Genomic DNA, 15,838 nt, shown 5'->3' with positions numbered 1-15,838 from the left:
TAAGAGAGATCATACAAAATGCATGTTATTTTTTTTTTTTATTTAGTACTGTCCTGAGTAAGAGATTTTACATAAAATATGTTTATATTGTAACGGGCTGAAGAATCACATGACAAGAATGGCTCAATAAATGCCCCGAAGGGTGCGTTTATTGTGAAGTGGTGGCGTGCCAATGTGTCCTGGTGTGGTGGAACTGTGCTCCGAGACCCGCTTCTACTGTTAATCCAAGTGCTCGAGTGCTGGGTGTCCGTGCGGTGCTCGTGGGTGGCCGGTCTCACACTCCATCCACTGTAATGGGGCATGGTCAGTAATGAGGGTGAATTTTCGGCCAAGGAGGTAATACCTGAGCTCCAGGACTGCCCACTTGATGGCCAACGCTTCCTTCTCGACGGCAGCATACCGTTGTTCCGCTGGGGTCAGCTTTCGGCTGATGTAGATCACCGGGTGTTCCTCACCGTCCTGCACCTGGGAGAGGACGGCTCCCAACCCGGTGTTGGAGGCGTCCATCTGCAACAGGAAGGGGCAGTTAAAGTCCGGGGCTCGCAGTACCGGTTCCGAGGTGAGTGCCGCCTTCACTCGCTGGAACGCCTCGTCCTCAGTGGGCCCCCAGGGGATCTTCTCCGGCTGCCCCTTCCTGGTCAAGTCTGTCAGGGGAGCTGCTAAGGAGGAGAAGTTAGGGATAAAGCAGCGATAGTAACCGATCGATAGTTTAATGAGGCCCCGGCCTACCTGGAAGCCCAGGTACTTCGCTTCGTAGAGGGCCAGGTGACATTTCCGGGGATTGGCGGTCAGTCCAGCCCTGCGCAGCTCGACAAGCACCCTCCGCAACCGCTCCAGGTGATCCTCCCAGCTCTCCGAGTGGACGACTACATCATCCAGGTAGGCCACCGCATAGGACTGGTGGGGCCTCAGCAGGATGTCCATCATCCGTTGGAAAGTGGCTGGGGCCCCGTGCAGGCCGAAGGGGAGAACCCGATAATGCCAGTGGCCGCTGGGGGTGGAGAAGGCGGTCTTCGGCTTGGCTTCTTCTGTTAGCGGCACTTGCCAATAGCCCTTAGTGAGATCCAAGGTAGATATGTACCGGGCTCTCCCCAGACGATCCAGCAGCTCGTCTACTCGAGGCATGGGATAGCCGTCGAACTCGGAGACTTCGTTGAGGCGGCGGAAATCGTTGCAAAAGCGGAGGGTGCCGTCCGGTTTTGGGACCATGACGATGGGGCTGGACCAGGGGCTGCGCGAGGGTGGCGTGTCGCCGAGCCTCCGGGACTCGGTAGGGCCGCTGCCTGACAATGGTTCTGGGTGGTGTGCGAACATCATGTTGGAGAACGTGGGTCCGCCCAGGGAGTGGGGAGAACACGTCGGAGAATTGACCGACCAGATGTTGCAGCTCCTTCTTTTGGGCAGCCGATAGGTGGGGGTTGACGTCGACAACCACGGGGTCAGTGGTGGCCAGGGCGGCCAGCTGGGTCCTAGTCCCGACCCATCGCTTCAGGAGGTTGACATGGTATAGTTGATCCTCCTTTCGGGCTGCCGCACTCGGTAGGTCACGGGCCCCACTCGCTCGGTCACCGTGTATGGTCCTTGCCACTTTGCCAGGAATTTGCAGGCGGCCGTCGGAACTAGGACCATGATGTGATCTCCTGGCTGAAACTGCCGTGGCTGGGCTGCCCGGTTGTAGTTGCGCTGCTGGGCTTGCTGGGCCTTCGTGAGGTGCTCCCGGACGATTGGCATGACCCTGTCGATCCGCTCCCTCATCTCACGGATGTGTTCGATGGTGGACCGATGGGCGGCCGACCGTTGTTCCCAGGCTTCTTTCGCGACGTCGAGTAAGCCGCGGGGTTGAAGTCCAAATAAGAGCTCAAATTTGGGTGAACCCGGTAGAGACCTGGGGAACCTCACGGATGCCAAAGAGGATGTACGGTAGCATCTGGTCCCAGTCTCGCTTATCGTCAGCGGCCACCCGACGGAGCATCTGCTTCAACATCTGATTGAAGCGCTCGACCAGCCCATCGGTCTGAGGATGGTACACGGTGGTTCGCAGTTGCTTCACCTGCAGGAGGCGACAGAGGTCAGCCATCATCCAGGACATGAAAGGGCTGCCCTGGTCGGTCAATATCTCTGTGGGAAGAGCTCCTGAGCGATAGCCTTGGACGTGGCTTTGCGTAGGGGGATGGCTTCTGGGTAGCGAGTGGCATAGTCCACTATCACGAGGATGTGTTCGTGGACTTCGGCAGCGGCCCGACCAGGCCCATCCCTATTCGCTCGAAGGGCCCTTCAATGATGGGTAGCGGGATCAGCGAACTGGGGGGAGGGGTGCGCGGCGAGGTCTGTTGGCACGTCGGACAGGCTTGGCAGAACCGTTTCACCTAGGCATCCAGATCCGGCCAGTGGAAACGGTCTCGGATGCACTGGATGGTGTTACGGGCCCCCAGGTGGCCGGCCATCGGATGGGATTGCGGCAACTCCATCACGGTCTCTATCTTCGACCGCGGCACCACTAACAGCTTTTTTTCCTCCCCCCTCCGTGGAACGACACAGTAAAGCAGGCCATTCTGGACGACAAAGTGGGGGACCGGATGAGGTGGCGGCTGAGTCTCCTTTCCCTCGATCACCCTCACTTGTGTCCAGCAGTGTTTCAACCGTTCATCCCAGAGTTGTTCTTTGGCAAAGGCCCCGCCTCCCGTAACATGTTGGAATACATCATAGAAAAGGTTAGCGGTTTGGGAGGGGAACTCCCCGTCCTTGGCGCTGTCTGATGCTAGCAGGACGGGGCGTCGTCGGGGACCTCGGTTGAACCTTCATCTTCGGCGGTTCCCGACAGGGCTGGCAGGTTGGGTGGCGAGCAGGCGGTCAAAACCCGGCCAGTTTCTCCCAAGGAGCACGGGGACGGGCAAATCCTTCATGGTCCCCATGTACATGGTATCGCCATGTACACTTGTGATGTGTAGGCGGGCTCTTGACTCCACCCGCGGGGGAAAGACTGTCAGCTGGACTAGGCTGACCGTGCTGCCCGAGTCTAGGAGAGCTTGGTAGGGTCGTCCATTCACCTTCACCTCAACTCGCGGTGCTTCCAGCGGGGGCTCACGGTGGACGATGCAACCTGCCAGTCTGGCCCATTGTGGTGAACGAGGAGAATCCGTGGGCATCGGCTCATCCTGGGGGCCGGGAACCGCCGGCCTGTTCACTGGTCGCGAGATGCCCTCCGACGTTGAGCCGCCTCCGCCAGCTCGATGGCCTCCACGAGATCTCCCACGGTGAGCGGGTTCCACATGCCGGCCGCTTGCCGAATCGGATGGGGAAGGGCCCGGAGAAGACGATCCACGACGACACGTTCGGCCACTTGGGTCAGTGCCGCGAGAGACGGGATAGGTCGGCGGCTTGGGGGCGGGCTGGCAACCGGCTGTGATATTCCCAGTCGTGAAACAACTGTGCTGCTACGATGGATGATAGGCCCACGCGGGACAGGATCTCTTTCCGCAGCTCCTCGTAGGAATCCCTCAGATCCGCCGGCATTGAGAAATAAGCTCATTGTGGTTCGCCCGTTAATAACGGTGCCAGCACATGCGCCCATTCTTCCTGAGGCCAGCCCTCCTGGTTCGCCGTGCGGTGCTCTTGAGTCATGGCTGGCTGGTCACACACTGCTCTCTGTAAAGCAAGGAAGAGGTCTGTTAGCAGAAAGTCTTCAGGAGACATGTCTCACCAGTGTGTGTGACTCGGCGGCCTTTGTAGCTGCTTCTTGATTAGGCTCAGCTGTGACCGGCCAGCTCGTGCTGATTGTGTGCAGGTGTTCCTCCTTTGTTTCCTGGGCGACGCTGATGAGTGCTCGGGACACGCGTCACAATATATAGTCCACAAGACAAAATAAAAAAAATAGCTGGCATTATTAAAATAGCCCCCTTCAAAAGTTTGGGAACCCTTGGTTCTTAATAATGTGTGTGGTTACCTACAACTGTTTTTTTGTTTTGTTTTGTTTTTTGTGATGGTTGTTCATGAGTCCCTTGTTTGTTCTGAACAGTTAAACTGAGCACTGTTCTTTAGAAAAATTCTCCATGTCCTGCAGATTCTTCAGTTTTCCAGCATCTTTTGCATATTTGAACCCTTTCCAGTAGTGACTGGATGATTTTGAGATTCATCTTTTCACTCTGTTCATCCTGTTCAAAAATGTTCAACATTTCAAGATTCACACATAAGATATTAAGAACGATGCATAAAAGTGCACTGTGACTAAAGTAAGAAAAACAGATTCAGCATATTTGATCTGATGAATGTATTGTATATGAGTTATTGTGCTTTTTAAAAAAATGATTAATAGGGATAAAAATTAGCATCATGTAATATTTAAAAATGTATCAGTATTGTTGCGATATATAACTAAATATTAAACCAAGAGGAATTTATTCTTAAGAAAGAAGCTTGTTTGCTTTTAAAATGAGATACAGTTTTCAAATCGAACACAAAATGATTTGACGCGTGCTTGTCATGTTGATGTGTTCTCACATTTCACACTACTAATAACCAGCTTGACACCTTTTGATTAAAAGTCTTTACATAGAAAAGAGAAGTTGAGCATAATCTCTTGAGCATAAGCAGCAGATGCTACTTGTTTTCATAATTTGCATTCAAACGTCAAAACTTTAAGATATTTTTGATTGGTTCTAAAATGTGTTGGTTTAAAACAAACAAGCAACTGCAAAATAGATTTATGTGCAGTTACACACATAACTACTTTAGTTTGCTTTTTCGGTATTTTAGCTTTTTTTCATGTATTACATAAATATCTTCCCCAAATTGTCTTCCCCAAATTGTCCCCAAATTTTTTTGTTTGTTTGTTTTGGGATGGTGTAGCATTTCATGTGATACTTGTCACGAATCTGGTCTGCACTCCCGTTCATTCACCACTAGAGGTCACCCGCTCACCACATGGACTTTCACATCACACATCACATGGACTGCATTTCCCATCAGCCATCTCACCAATCACACGCACACAGCTGTCACCAATCACTCATTGCACTAATCACACACACACCTGATCACACAGCATCACTAATCTCATACACTATTTCAACCCTGGACATTCTCTCCCTCGTTGCCGAGTATTGTATGCATTATCGCTGCCCTACAGAGCCCCGTTAGTTTTCCTTGCCTTGCCTTGCCTTGCCTAGCCTAGCCTAGCCTAGCCTTGCCTTTGTTGTTTTGTCGTGTTTTCCCCTGCCTGGACTATCGCTCACGTTTTTGATTACTGTTCGCTGTCGCCTGACCCACACCTGTTTCAGTTTACTCTTTGCATTGCCTTTATATACCTGTTTGCCATTGTTTGACCCTGCCTGTTTGACCACGTCTCTGTTGCCAATAAAGTCTGCAAATGGATCCGCACGCCCCTCGTCTCGTCAGCCCCGTAACAATACTAATGACTTGATAAAACTAATTACATTAATTTTAAATGATATTACATTTTCCTACCTCCCATGATGCTTTGAGCAAATAATGGGAGTAACTTACATTAAAATGTAGACATGCTACCATATTACAAATCCATATTACACTGCTACAACTATACTGGATAGACCCTTGTCTGGTAAGTCTTAAAGTTGTTTCTTCAGAAGTGCTGTTCAGTTTGAACGGTTAATCATTCATTCCTGGGGATAAATTTAGGAATTCTATGAGTTTATGTAATTTGTGGAGAGTTACAGTAGTGTGTTTCCCCACAGGACTAAGTGTCTGTTAATGAAGAGATGGACATGGCAGAGAAAATAATTTTTTAAGTTTACTTTTAAACATGTGGTTTCTTTTCTCTTCACATCTATTTTTACAACCAAAATGTGCCGTCTCCAAGTGCTAAACTGTTTATTTTTGATACAGTGCTTCAGATAGTCTGCTAACAGTAGTGCTGTCAAAGGATTAATCACGATTAAAATAAAAGTTTTTGTTTACATAATATATGTGTGTACTGTGTATATTTATTATGTGTATATATATAAATACACATACAGTATATATTTTGAAAATATTTACATGTATATATTTATCTTATATTTAATATATAAACAATATAGCTTTCTTAAATATTTACATACGTGTGTGTATTTATATAGACATAAATATACACCGTACACACATAATGTAAACAAAAACATCACTGTAGCATCACTTCGTCTTCTGCTTTCTGTTATTCATTATTACCTCTGTCAGTTTCTTTGGCTGATCTGGTGAAGAGACTGGATTTATTTCTGGAATTTTGGAATGATTAACATTACAGTTATCAAGCTGTGTCTTACAGTGTTTGTGTACCGAATATTGGTTAATTGTTTTTACTCCAATTCCTCCCAAGGTCTTTTTTTTCATGCCTTTCTTAAAAATCTATTATATCAAACTGTCCATCATTCTCCCAAAAATAAGAACAAGTGAGGAATGCAATTACATTTTTGGACCATAGGGGCATGAGTTCACCACATAAAGCCTGGAAATATGAAACGTGATGCTGACAGCTGACAACGTTTTTTAATTGTGCTTTGCAGTAGCACCTGCATGTACTGTAGAAAAGCACAGTTTATTAGTAATTAATTATGTGTTGTTTGATTGTTTCCTTAAGCTTTTATTTGCACATATTTAGCCTATTTGAATGTTTCCCCAATCCATTCCAGATACCAAGCATGAGACATGAGGGCTCTTTTTAAAAAAAAAACTGTATCAAAACAGTTTGCAAAACACAATTCTCATTGTTTGATGCTTATGTATTTAGTTGTGTCCTTTGTTTGTAGTGCTTTCACATTTATTAACGCTAGACAGAAGGATTGACATTACGGATGGTGTCTTCTTTATCCGATTGTAATCTGAACTTCTTATCTGTTTGTACATCTTGTTCTGTGCCTGTGCCAGGTATGGAGAACAACAGTAGACCTAATAGTGGAGTACAGCTGATTACTCTGGTATTGAATTGAACTGGAACTACACTGAACTAACTTCAGAGGAATCATGACACACAGTAAAACCACCAGTGTTAAATCAACACTCTCAGTGTATATATAACCCACACTCAGAGTGCTAAAAAGTAACACTGAAGCTGTGTTAAAGTTAATGAGATAATTAGTTTAGTAATTGAGTGATGATTGAGCATTAGTGATGAACACCTGCTGTTAACAAACTGAAAGGAAGGGGAGGGGGGGAGGGAGGAAGAGGAGGAGGAGGAAGGGGAGGAGGAGGAGGAGGAAGGGAGGAGGAGGAGGAAGGAGGAGGAGGAGGAAGGGGAGGGAGGAGGAGGAGGAGGAAGGGAGGAGGAGGAGGAGGAGGAGGAAGGAGGAGGAGGAGGAGGAGGAGGAGGAGGAGGAGGAAGGGGAGGAGGAGGAATCAACAGAGGAAGAGGAAGAGATGGAGGCCATGCTGGAGGTAGAGGTAGAGGTAGAGGAAGAGGAAGACAAGAATGTGCTCAAAGAGGACCGAATCTGACAAATGATATCCGCGCAACACTGGTTGACCACGTTGTCAACCACGGCCTGACGCTGAGGGAGGCTGGACTGCGAGTACAGCCAAATCTAAGCCGATACACAGTGGCAAGTGTGATAAGAACATTTCGACTGGAAAATAGGTATTGTAAAAATATCATCATATCAAAAACATCTGCACGGTTTCAGTAACTGCTTACAGTGCTGTATTCTATGCACTATCAGCACTTCTGTTACCTTTTCCTGTGAAATTACTGTACTATTGTATACTGTTTTTTTTTCTACATAGGATTGAGGGTCAGGAACGACAAGGGGGAAGGCCTCCTATGTTCACAGAACAGCAAGAGAGGGAGATAGTAAACATGGTTTTGGCCAACAATGCTATAACACTCAATCAGCTCCAAGCTAACATTGTCAATAACCATGCCAGTTTCAACGATATCCATCAGGTCTCAACATCAACACTGGCACGCATCCTAAAAAAAACATATTCAAATGAAGCAAATTTATCAAGTGCCTTCGAGCGCAATTCGAAGGGTGAAACGACTGCGGCATGATTATGCAGAGGTATGTATTCACTTTAGCAGTGTGATCTTGCATACTGTCTCATAATCTTTTACTGTACTGTAATATGTATACTAGATCTACACTGAACTACACAATTTTGCCTGACACTGTTCTTCAGGGAGTTTTACGAATGGATGGAGAGGAGATCCAGCATGAGTTCATTTACGTAGATGAGGCTGGGTTCAACCTGACGAGAACACGAAGGAGGGGAAGAAACATCATTGGCCACAGGGCTATAGTCAATGTCCCAGGGCAACGTGGGGTAATATAACACTCTGTGCAGCCATTACACAGAATGGGGTCCTCCACCGCCATGCCCATATGGGCCCTTACAACACAGCACTCATACTTACATTCTTGGACCAATTGCACAACATAACAGCAGCAAATCAAATCGATCATATGCAATACATTGTTGTCTGGGACAATGTGTCTTTCCACCGCTCTGCTCTGGTTCAGAACTGGTTTCAGCAACATCCACATTTCACCGTCCTATATCTTCCACCATACTCTCCATTCCTCAACCCTATAGAAGAGTTTTTCTCGGCATGGCGGTGGAAGGTATATGATCTCCGTCTCCAAGCTGAGGTACCCCTCATCCAAGCCATGGAGGAGGCCTGTGACCAGATGGAGGTAGCAGCAATGCAAGGATGGATTCGTCATTCAAGACGTTGCTTTCCAAGGTGTCTTGCTAATGACAACATTGCCTGCGATGTTGATGAAAATCTCTGGCCAGATCCAGCTAGGCGAAGAGACAATGTCTATTTTTTTATTTTTATTTTTTTTAAACAGTAAACTTACAGTACAATACGTAAAGTGACATTTTGTTACAGTATTATGAATCTCCATGTCAACATTTTGGGCGTGTTGAGAAATAAATGAGTTTCTTCAGTCTGCAACATTGGTCTTGTGTAGTGTTTGGTGGATTTACATTATATTTGTACTTTGTTGATGGTAGCCTACTCTAATCATAGTGAAGTAGAAGTGCTAAAAGTGTTTTAGGGTTATCACAGCAGAGTGTAACTCGTGCAAACAGAGTATAGTAATGTGAAACGTGTGTTTCATATGGTAACAAAGTGTGGTTTTTAAACAGAAGTGTATAGTTTTTACAAGAGTGTTTAATTATGCAAAGGATCTGTAGTGTTTTGCTAATTGGGTGTGTGGTTGTGCTAATTGTGTGTAGTGTTTTGAAAACACGGGCCCTGTTTTGAAAATCGTGCTTAAGCAATCCAAAAAAACTGTAAACAACGGAGTAGGCTATAAAGGCACAATTATGAGAAAAAAATGCAAGGTACATTGTAAAATGTATCAGAGGATGAAAAAGACAAGCAAGCCATTTAAAAACAAAACTAAATTTGTTGTTTGTGCTTGGTTCAAAACAGCCGTGAAAGAATGGGCATGTCAACATGTTATCAGTTTACTACTTGTGATTGCTTTGTAGTGCTTTCACTTTTGTTTTTACTTTGTTCCAACATTTAGAAATAACCATGCTCATTTTTTTCCACAAATGACTATTGTGAGAAAACATAATTTGTCTATTGCAGCGTTATATTGTCTCCCCATTGGCACAGGATGTACAAGTATTGTGGGTCAAGCATTTTAAATAAAATAAAATCAGGCATGAGCTAATTCCACACCTCAGAAAAGAGACAATTATTTAGCGATTTTCATGATTATGTGAGCATGCAGTGTTGCCATGAAAATCAAAGCAAGATGATTTTAAGAACAAAATCAAAGACGTAACATTCAGAAAAGAAACATGCATGGCAAAAATCAGTGTTAAGCTGGCGATGCATTCATGCTGACTTAATGATGATGTAGTTAAAAGTGATACATAATTCAAATGACCTTGCATAAGGTAATTTCCAGCAAGTTATATAACTAATCACTCAATGGCAGGGGGAGAACAGTGATATAAAGACCATGGCATGTGGACAAACGGGTCATGTGTGCACGCACAGAGAGACCAAAAAAATGTGATCAGTGATCTTAAAAATAAAAGGGCAGAGATTCTTCTGAATCATCTACCCAGATTCCCTTACAGTATCAGCTGTTGCCCTTGCAGAATCAGGAAACAAAGCGCAGCTATATAAGCTAACTGTCACGCGCCAGTATCATTGTGACAGCACCTGTAGAGTGAGCACAGGAGAATCGCACTGAAACACGCTGAATCCATAGAAAAGGTTGGCTTCATTTAATAATACCACAACATGATTGTAATGTTGGTGTTAGAATTGCTATCTCAATTTTTAAAGCAACTTCATGTTTTTCATGTTGTATGGAATTTAAGAAGACAGATAAACTAAGATTATACACTTTTTGTCTTTTCCTGAGTTCATAGACGTATTCCTCTTCAGGAACAGGACCAGGCAAATACTCTGTCTTGAGGAACAATGAAAGTTTGTCAGTGCCTCCTGCTACTCTGCCTGCTCCATTATTCTCTAGGTAAACTATGAATGTGTTTTTGGGGATTCATGAACATATAACATTTTGTAGAATAAATATTATGATATTTTCCCCATAGCTTTGGAGTGTGAAGTGATACCAGGTAACCTGAAGCAGATTGATGCTGGTGTTGGGGTAGTAGGTGGGGTGAACAATGACGATGAAGTCTTCCTGTTGCTGGGGAATGAATTTAGAAGGATAAATGTAACCATGAAGCACTTTACTGTCGGACCTGCTGGAGAACTAGCGGTGAATTTATCAAACAGCGTCTTTAAATTTCAGAGTGGGCAGTTCAGCTCGATTCCAAGTAAGTACAGTTAGACAATATTTAAATATTAAAGATGAATGCAATTCTTTTTTCACTCATTCTCTGTATTTTAATGTCAGTCACTTTTAAACAGGTGGATGCTGGCGGAGACCAGATTATTGCAGGTGTTACTCCTCTAGATGATATCTTCTGCTTAAATAAGGATGCTAACAACATCGGGCCATCCAGCAATTTTGCTTGGGTACAACTTGCAGGAAAGCTGAAGTACTACAGCTGTGGCCCGTACAGCTGTTGGGGAGTGAACGCCGCAGGAAATATCCTCGTCAGAAGGGTAAGTGCACCACTAAGGTTTCAGGATCTTGTGAAATAGTAAACTTCGCGTTCTAGGCAGCATTAAATCCTTATTTTTGATAGTAAAGGAAATGAAAACATGTGATCATGCTCTGGGTGAGTTTTCTGTATCTTGATGTGTTGTACAGTCTGTAACGGCTGCTTCCTGTGGAGGGTTGAATGCTTTCGATGTCATTTCTGGAAGTATGTCTATGGTTGAAGTAGCGACTGATGGCAGCGTCTTTGCTATTGACACTCAGAGGTCTTTGTTTCAGAGGTGAGCAAAAAAAGCTCTAGCATTGAAAGCTTAAATATGAGATAAAATATGAGAATCATTTTCATTTGCATAAACCATTATTCTTGTGTATTTTATTTTAGAACTGGTGTCTCTGCATCGAATCCCATTGGCACAGGTTGGTTAGGTTTTCTTGTGTGTCCAAATGGCCACAAGCATGTGACCTTCGATCTGGGGAGGCTGTATGTCATCTGTAGTGATGGATCCATCAGGAGATGCATTTAAATGTCCAACAGAGGAGCTCAACTATCATTATAACCAGAAAATTTAAAATTAAACTTGTTTTTCCTTTTTTCCCCCCATTGTACAATTTATTTGTTGTTGATCAAATAAAGCGGTTTGATGTATGCCTTATGATTTTTTTAAAAGTTTCAATAAAGAATTTCTACTCTACATAAGCAGTGTCTTTATCATCAGTAATTACTGGAACTAATTTGCATATATTATTTTTAAATGAACTGACATGTATCATGGGGAAAATGCATGAGATGTACCCTTCAGTTTTTCAGAAAGAATGGAAAAGCATTTAAGTTACATAATGTGATGTACAGTTAGCCAGTTGTTATTACATATTATTCATCACCCTAAACTGACTGACTGTGCATGTATCCCTCATACTACATGGCTACTTACCACATATGTAAATAATTGGACACAAAACACTGGTTTGAAATAAATGAGCTCACTTTAGCTTAGGCCTAGCAACAAGACAAACACTACAACATCATTACAGTAATCCTAATACTGAACTGCAATAAGGAAGAGTAAACTAGATAATTAGCTCTCAATCACACATAGGGTGAATTCCAAAAAGGCGTTTTTCTGCCCTTGAAGAGCACTGCGATAAGGATGCCATGCGAAGTGAGTAACTTAACTCCTTCATGAATTGCTCTTCCATAAGACAGTCAGTGAAGGGTATATGCAAAGGGCTTGCTGGAGTTAAAAAAATATTATAATAATTTAATTATATCCTTTGCAATTATTATGCATACACTGTAAAAAGTGACAAGTTGACTTAACTTAAAAAAATTGAGGAAACCAGTTGCCTTAAAATTATTAAGTAAATAATAATCTTTTAAATAAAGTTAAGTGAACTTGACAATTCACTTAACTTATTATTATTTTTTTATAAATTAAAATGTACTTAAAAATTTTAAAATTTCAATTTTTTTAAGTTAAGTCAACTTATCACTTTTTACAGTGTATGGTGGTTTTCAAGAGATGCACAGAATTACAAAAATAGATACTTTACTAAACATTTGGAGTATATACAGGGCAATCATATTAACAGGAGAAAATAAGTAACTTGGAAAAATGAATGGGACAAACAGAACCAAGCCTGCTGAAAAAGTGGGTAGACACTGATGCATTCTATGGGATGATATTAGCAAATATATATATATATATATATATATATATATATATATATATATATATATATATATATATATATATATATAAAATAATAAAAAAAAGTTTGTATCTTGTCTGTAAAATGTGGATCATATTATTAAGTAAATATCTTTAGTAAAGATACTACATGTGGTGTACAGAATGGTTAGCATTTTATGTATAATTAATTATTATTCAATTAGTAACACACCAATAGATACCACAAGTTCTCAAACCCTGTGGCCCTGCTGCTGCCCTATTATTATATACAGTATGTACGAATGAAATGCCTTTTACTTTTACTATATTTATTTTGAAAAACCTATTTATTTGTGTATGTACTGAAATTTTTCTTTGTTCATATTGTTGTGTGTTAAGTGGGTTGTGTTTAACACATTCAACACATGAATATTACTTCCACACAGTGAGGTATAGATACTCTAAACTTTTCAAGCAAAAAGCAACAACGCCGCTATTAAATCTGTATCTGCGATAAACAAAAGATTGTTTGTCAACTGATGTGGGAAAAAAACAGTCCTGTGATAAAGAAAAGAAGAATTCAACAAATGTGGGCTAAACAGGTTCTTGTAAAAACAGATTGTAAAAGACATCAAAATTCCAAAGTCTCGCCAAATTCCCCTCAAACCACTGCCTAATTCCTGTAAATGGTAGACAGTACTTAATCAGGAAACAAAGTGCACCTATATAAGCTAACTGTCACGCAACAGCATCTTCAAACTTTGTGGCGTTACCTGTAGAGTGAGCACTGGAGAATCACATTGATCGCTGAATCCGCTGACACAAGAGAAGGTTGGCTTCATTTAATAATACATAATTATTGTAATGTTGATGTTAGGCTTGGTTGATCAGTTTCTGGATATAAACTAGAAACAACTTCATGTTTATTCATGTTGTATGGAGTTCATAGACTTTTTTGGGGGGGGTTACACTTTATTTCAATAGTCCACTTTAGACATTCTACTAACTATATAAGTAACTTTGCAACTACATGTCAGTTAACACTCATTAGTGGACTCTTAGATTAGGGTTAGCGGTAGTTGACGTACTTGCAAAATGTACTTACAGTATAGTCAGTCTGTTGGTGGACCATCAAAATAAAAATATTAATAATAGTCTACTAATTTAAGTCTAACTCTAACGACTGGTAGCTGACATGTAGTTGCAAAGTCATTTATAGTTATTAGCATATCAAAAGTGGACTATTGAAATAAAGTGTAACCAAAACAAAGTCTATGAACTCAGGAAAAGACCTGCATCTGATCTTTCAAAATAAAGTGCCCTACCCCCTTTTTTCGTCTTTTTAGGAACCGACCAGAAATAATGAATGTTTGTCTGTGCATCCTGCTATTTAGCCACCTGTTCCTTTATACTATAGGTAAATTATGACTAATAATCATATCAAGATAACATTTGCAGAACAATCGGCATCACTGATTACTGTATTATATTTTTCCCCATAGCTTGGGATTGTGAAGTGATACCTGGTACCCTGAAGCAGATTGATGCTGGGCTAGGGGTAGTAGGTGGGGTGAACGATGACAATGAAGTCTTCCTGTTCCTGGGGACCGGATTTCAAAGTATAAGAGCATCTCTGAAGCACTTTACTGTCGGACCTGCTGGAGAACTAGGGGCAAATTCATCAAACAATGTCTTCAAGTTTGCAGATGGAAGCTTCAAGCAGATTCCAAGTAAGAAGTGTTGTGGTGTGCTTCCAAGTGTGCAAAGTATATTGCTTTACATTTATGCATTTGGCTGAAGCTTTTGGGCTTACATTTTAATGCCGTCAGAAGATTCAAGGTATACATTCTGGTGATTCATAGGAAATCAAACTTGTGACCTCAGCAATGCATGCATTAGACTGCAGGAATAAGTTTAACATGCATCTTTGATTAGAAAAACACTCTCAGTAGTGAAGGCCTATTCTTCATAAGGTGGTGTGGTATTGGAGAAAAACCTTGAGAAGAACCAGATTAATCCATTTCAGGCTTCTATCATTCTACAACCAAATTAGAGGTGTGAGTTTAGTTATAGAATGCGTAACTAAACCGTACTGTTAAGGAAGATTAACAATCATAATCTGCTGCTGTGTGAATGTGGCTTTGTTTGATGTTCAGTCTGTCTATATGCTGACTTTTTTTTAATTAAATCTCTTTGTTTTACTATTAGGCATTCAATTCAAACAAGTGGATGCTGGAGGTGACCAGATTATTGTAGGTGTTTCACCGGTAGATGATGTCTTCTGTTTAAGTAAGGATGCTAACAATGTCAGGCCATCCGGTGATGCTCCTTGGGTACAACTTGCAGGGAAGCTGAAGTACTACAGCTGTGGCCCGTCCAGCTGTTGGGGAGTGAACGCCGCAGGGAATGTCCTCCTCAGAAGGGTAAGTGCACCACTAAGGATTTAGGATCTTGTGAAGTGCATCAAGGAACCTCTAGTTCTAGGCAGCTTTAAATCATTACTTGTTACAGTAAAAGAATTGAAAACAGAGCATGCTCTATTCTTGTGTATTTTCTTGCGTTGTACAGTTTGTAACGGGTGCTTCCTGTGGAGGGTCGGGTGCTTTTGAGGCTGTTTCTGGGACTCTGTCCATGGTTGAAGTAGCAAGTGATGGTAACGTCTTTGGTGTTGACCCTCAGGGGAATTTACTGCAAAGGTGAGCTACAAAATACACTTCTTGCATTGAAAGCTTGTTTAGTTTAAAGAAACTGACAATTATGAACAAAAATGAAATTATTTTCCTTAACAGAAACCATTATTCTTGTGTATTTTAGAGCTGGTGTCTCTATATCGAATCTCTTTGGATCAACTTGGACAAATATTTTGATCTGTCCCAACGGCCACAAGCATGTGACTTATGATCTGGGGAGGCTGTATGTCATCTGTAGTGATGGATCCATCAGGAGATGCATTTAAATGTCCAACAGAGGACCTCAACTATCATTATAAATGAAAAATCCTTTTCTATCTCTTTAATTTCTTTGCTTTTTAACAAATACAATGTTATGATTTTTGATTTTACATTACTTTTGAAGTGTCAGTAAAAGGTCAATAAAGTGCTACTTCTTTATCATTTTAAA

At 42.4% G+C, this 15,838-nt stretch overlaps 2 protein-coding genes across 2 annotated transcripts; both read left to right on the top strand.

The window, feature by feature from the left end:
* Positions 1-10,088: 10,088 nt before the first annotated feature.
* On the top strand, positions 10,089-11,737 carry LOC131539308 (fish-egg lectin-like). Its single transcript, XM_058773798.1, has 6 exons — positions 10,089-10,192; positions 10,344-10,454; positions 10,534-10,761; positions 10,842-11,053; positions 11,202-11,329; positions 11,431-11,737. Exons 2-6 carry the CDS (start codon positions 10,403-10,405, stop codon positions 11,570-11,572), a joined length of 762 nt encoding a protein of 253 aa, XP_058629781.1. The 5' UTR covers positions 10,089-10,192; positions 10,344-10,402; the 3' UTR covers positions 11,573-11,737.
* Positions 11,738-13,466: 1,729 nt separating this feature from the next.
* On the top strand, positions 13,467-15,838 carry LOC131539293 (fish-egg lectin-like). The gene is made up of 6 exons (XM_058773775.1): positions 13,467-13,549; positions 14,065-14,135; positions 14,221-14,448; positions 14,927-15,141; positions 15,287-15,414; positions 15,533-15,838. The coding sequence occupies exons 2-6, from the start codon at positions 14,081-14,083 to the stop codon at positions 15,672-15,674; spliced, it is 768 nt and encodes a 255-aa protein (XP_058629758.1). The 5' UTR covers positions 13,467-13,549; positions 14,065-14,080; the 3' UTR covers positions 15,675-15,838.

The sequence above is a fragment of the Onychostoma macrolepis genome, chromosome 04 (assembly GCF_012432095.1).
Source record: "Onychostoma macrolepis isolate SWU-2019 chromosome 04, ASM1243209v1, whole genome shotgun sequence".
Classification (NCBI taxonomy): domain Eukaryota; kingdom Metazoa; phylum Chordata; class Actinopteri; order Cypriniformes; family Cyprinidae; genus Onychostoma; species Onychostoma macrolepis.
This window is presented reverse-complemented; position numbering and strand designations above follow the sequence as displayed.

What these genes read in the sequence shown, in the direction of transcription:
- LOC131539293 (XM_058773775.1), top strand. Translation starts at nt 14,081, where the DNA reads ATGAATGTTTGTCTGTGCATCCTGCTATTTAGCCACCTGTTCCTTTAT. An exon ending in AAGCTTCAAGCAGATTCCAA is followed by an intron (nt 14,449 to 14,926) that starts GTAAGAAGTGTT and finishes TTTTACTATTAG; the next exon opens with GCATTCAATTCAAACAAGTG. An exon ending in CAGGGGAATTTACTGCAAAG is followed by an intron (nt 15,415 to 15,532) that starts GTGAGCTACAAA and finishes TGTGTATTTTAG; the next exon opens with AGCTGGTGTCTCTATATCGA.
- LOC131539308 (XM_058773798.1), top strand. Translation starts at nt 10,403, where the DNA reads ATGAAAGTTTGTCAGTGCCTCCTGCTACTCTGCCTGCTCCATTATTCT. An exon ending in CCTGCTCCATTATTCTCTAG is followed by an intron (nt 10,455 to 10,533) that starts GTAAACTATGAA and finishes TTTTCCCCATAG; the next exon opens with CTTTGGAGTGTGAAGTGATA. An exon ending in GCAGTTCAGCTCGATTCCAA is followed by an intron (nt 10,762 to 10,841) that starts GTAAGTACAGTT and finishes TTTTAATGTCAG; the next exon opens with TCACTTTTAAACAGGTGGAT.